The 2,907-nt window shown below is 25.6% G+C and overlaps 1 protein-coding gene across 1 annotated transcript; it reads right to left on the minus strand.

The window, feature by feature from the left end:
- Nucleotides 1-1,059, minus strand: LOC124924175 (thiosulfate sulfurtransferase 16, chloroplastic-like). The gene is made up of 5 exons (XM_047464250.1): nucleotides 920-1,059; nucleotides 748-821; nucleotides 582-652; nucleotides 444-497; nucleotides 1-321 (listed from the first exon to the last, which is right to left on the minus strand). Exons 1-5 carry the CDS (start codon nucleotides 1,057-1,059, stop codon nucleotides 247-249), a joined length of 414 nt encoding a protein of 137 aa, XP_047320206.1. The 3' UTR covers nucleotides 1-246.
- Nucleotides 1,060-2,907: the final 1,848 nt, after the last annotated feature.

Below are 2,907 nucleotides of genomic sequence, written 5' to 3' on the forward strand. Positions count from 1 at the left end.
TTGATGGAAATGATTCAGGCAGAAACTCATCATACATATATGTGGTCTATTGATCAAGAAGAGAGAAACCATTAAAACAGTATGTATCAATCAATATGCTTATTATTGAATCAAGGAAAAAGAAGAAAAAAAACTCCAATGCCTAGTGATTCATTCTTATTCAATTAAGGATGACAGACAACAAATCCATTGTCTTCCTATTATGTGTTTACACTTGATTATAATCTCTGTCAGTTTCATTTCATTTCATTTCTCTGTAGGAAGATCACATTTGATCCACTCAGAATAGCCACCAGCCATATCAGTGACGGAGGTAAAACCCTGCCACCAAGAAAACGTAAGGATATAAAACAATGTAGTTATTCTACTTGAGATAGATAGCTGTTTGTTTGAATGTTGTAGTTTCATTTATTGCTTCAAAATAGGGGATAGTCTTTACTTACAGCAGATAAAAGATCAGCTGCAGCCATATTTGAACGTCTCCCACTTTGACAACCCTGAATAATAATCATACTGAAATTAGGAATGTTGGAATTTGTTTGAGTACTGTAAATAGGATTCCTTCGAGAAAAAGGACATACAATGACGATTTTATCCTTCTTCTCAAACTGTGATGATACCTCCTCAACAAACTTAGGGTTTTTTGACATTCCTGTAGAATGAAAACAGGGTTAATTCATTGTGTTAGTTTGTCGATTAGATTCTACTTAGTTACAGCTCTCTATTCTCCATATCTTGAAAATATACCTGTCCAACTCCTGAACATATAAGGAACATTCATAGACCCTGAAACATGTCCAGCAATGAATTCATCACAAGTCCTGAAACAATCAAAACAAAAATGTCATTTTTAAACAGAAATCTCAACTGTTATTGGAATAATAATTTTCTTTACTCTGCTTTGTTTACATAAATTTACCTAACATCCAAATACTTATGGCCATCCCGAATGAGCTCTGCTGCTTTACCAACTGAAACCGATTCAGGCTCATTCACTTGTTTCAGATTGTTGTGTATAATGGTGAAGAAGCATCCATCTTTCAAATCATTAGACACCATTGTTTCTTCTTTAGACCGAAAAACTCATTTTCAAACTCATTTTGGTGTAAATGTCATATTAAACAGTAATTCTTCTCCAACCGAAAAATTCATTCTCAAACTTAAAAGAATATTCTTATAATATTCTTTCTTACATCAACTTTTATAACTTTTTAATATCACCCATATATTTTACACACTTATAAATTACACCACAATATTATAATATCATCCAAATATTTTAAACTTAAATATAAATTAATTATAAAAATTTATTAAAAATTCAAAAATTACAATACACGAACACAAAAAAATACATAATAAAAAATTATTTCGTACAAATAAAAAGGAGATAATTAATAATTATATAAATAAGTTTAATATAAAATATAGGATAAAAATAAAATATAAACTAATAAAACATATAAACAAATTAAAATATAAATAAAATATATAAATTAATTATATAAATAAGTTTAATATATAAAATTGATGAAATAAAAGTTCAAGGGTTAAAAAGTAAAAAAAAAATATGCGAACTGTTAAAGGAGCAACGCATATATGCAGTATTTAGAGAGGGAGTATGGGATATCCCATTTTTTGTTTCGGTTTTACGTACTATTGGAGTTGCAGCTAATAATTAATTTATTTTTTATTTTATCACTTTTTCATTTATATATTAAGTTTCCTTCCTAAGTAATGAAAAGTCTTTTTTTTTTTAAATTATTAGTCTTCATATTTATTAAATTAATTTTTAAAAAAATAGTTAAAATATATATATTTATTTTCTCCTCATATTTATTATATATATATATATATAATTTATCTCTCATAATTAATTTGTGTATTTTATCTCTTTTTTGTATATATAATATATTGTGACGAAAATAAATATAGGGTGACATCCACGTCTCACCACAGCTCACATAGATTTATTATATTTTTTTTAACATTTTATAACTGTTTCTTATCATAATTATTAATTTATTTTTACTAATTCATTTTTATTATAATTATTAATTATCTCCTTTTGATTTGTACGGAATAATTTTTTATTTCAATCTCATATGTATTTTTTTGTGTTCGTGTATTGTAATTTTTGAATTTTTAATAAATTTTTATAATTAATTTATATTTAAGTTTAAAATATTTGGATGATATTATAATATTGTGGTGTAATTTATAAGTGTGTAAAATATATGAGTGATATTAAAAAGTTATAAAAGTTGATGTAAGAAAGAATATTATAAGAATATTCTTTTGGGTTTGAGAATGGGTTTTTCGATTGGAGAAGAATTACTGTTTGATGTGACATTTACACCAAAATAAGTTTGAAAATGGGTTTTTCGGTTGGAGATGGTCTTAGTCAACATTCATAGCATGCATACAATATATAAACATTTTATTTAGAAAACAAAATTAACGTAAACCTGGATCCCACCTGAATCCCGGTTGTGTAAACATGGATGTGGGATCTTGGTTAGCACCTTAGACAATGACATTTGATGGAGAGTTCTTCTTGCTATCATCATTGTGCTTTTCTTTCAATTGACCTTTGCTTTGTTGGGACTCTTCCCTATTTTATATCCCTAAAAATAATATAAAATAATAATATCCCTATTTTAGATAATTAAAATATAAATTATTCTACATTAGTTTTTTTATTCTTATCTATATATTATTTAAATATTCATGAAAGAGAAAATATATTATTTTATTATTTAGGGATACTACATTAATCCCTAAATATAAAGATTCACGGTTCATCATTCACAAAAAAATGATAAGGATAGAGAATTTGATAAAGTATTTTTTTTACAACTTTTATATTATCTATATATATATATATAATGATGCTTAATTTTTAAA

The sequence above is a fragment of the Impatiens glandulifera genome, chromosome 2 (assembly GCF_907164915.1).
Source record: "Impatiens glandulifera chromosome 2, dImpGla2.1, whole genome shotgun sequence".
In the NCBI taxonomy this organism is placed as follows: domain Eukaryota; kingdom Viridiplantae; phylum Streptophyta; class Magnoliopsida; order Ericales; family Balsaminaceae; genus Impatiens; species Impatiens glandulifera.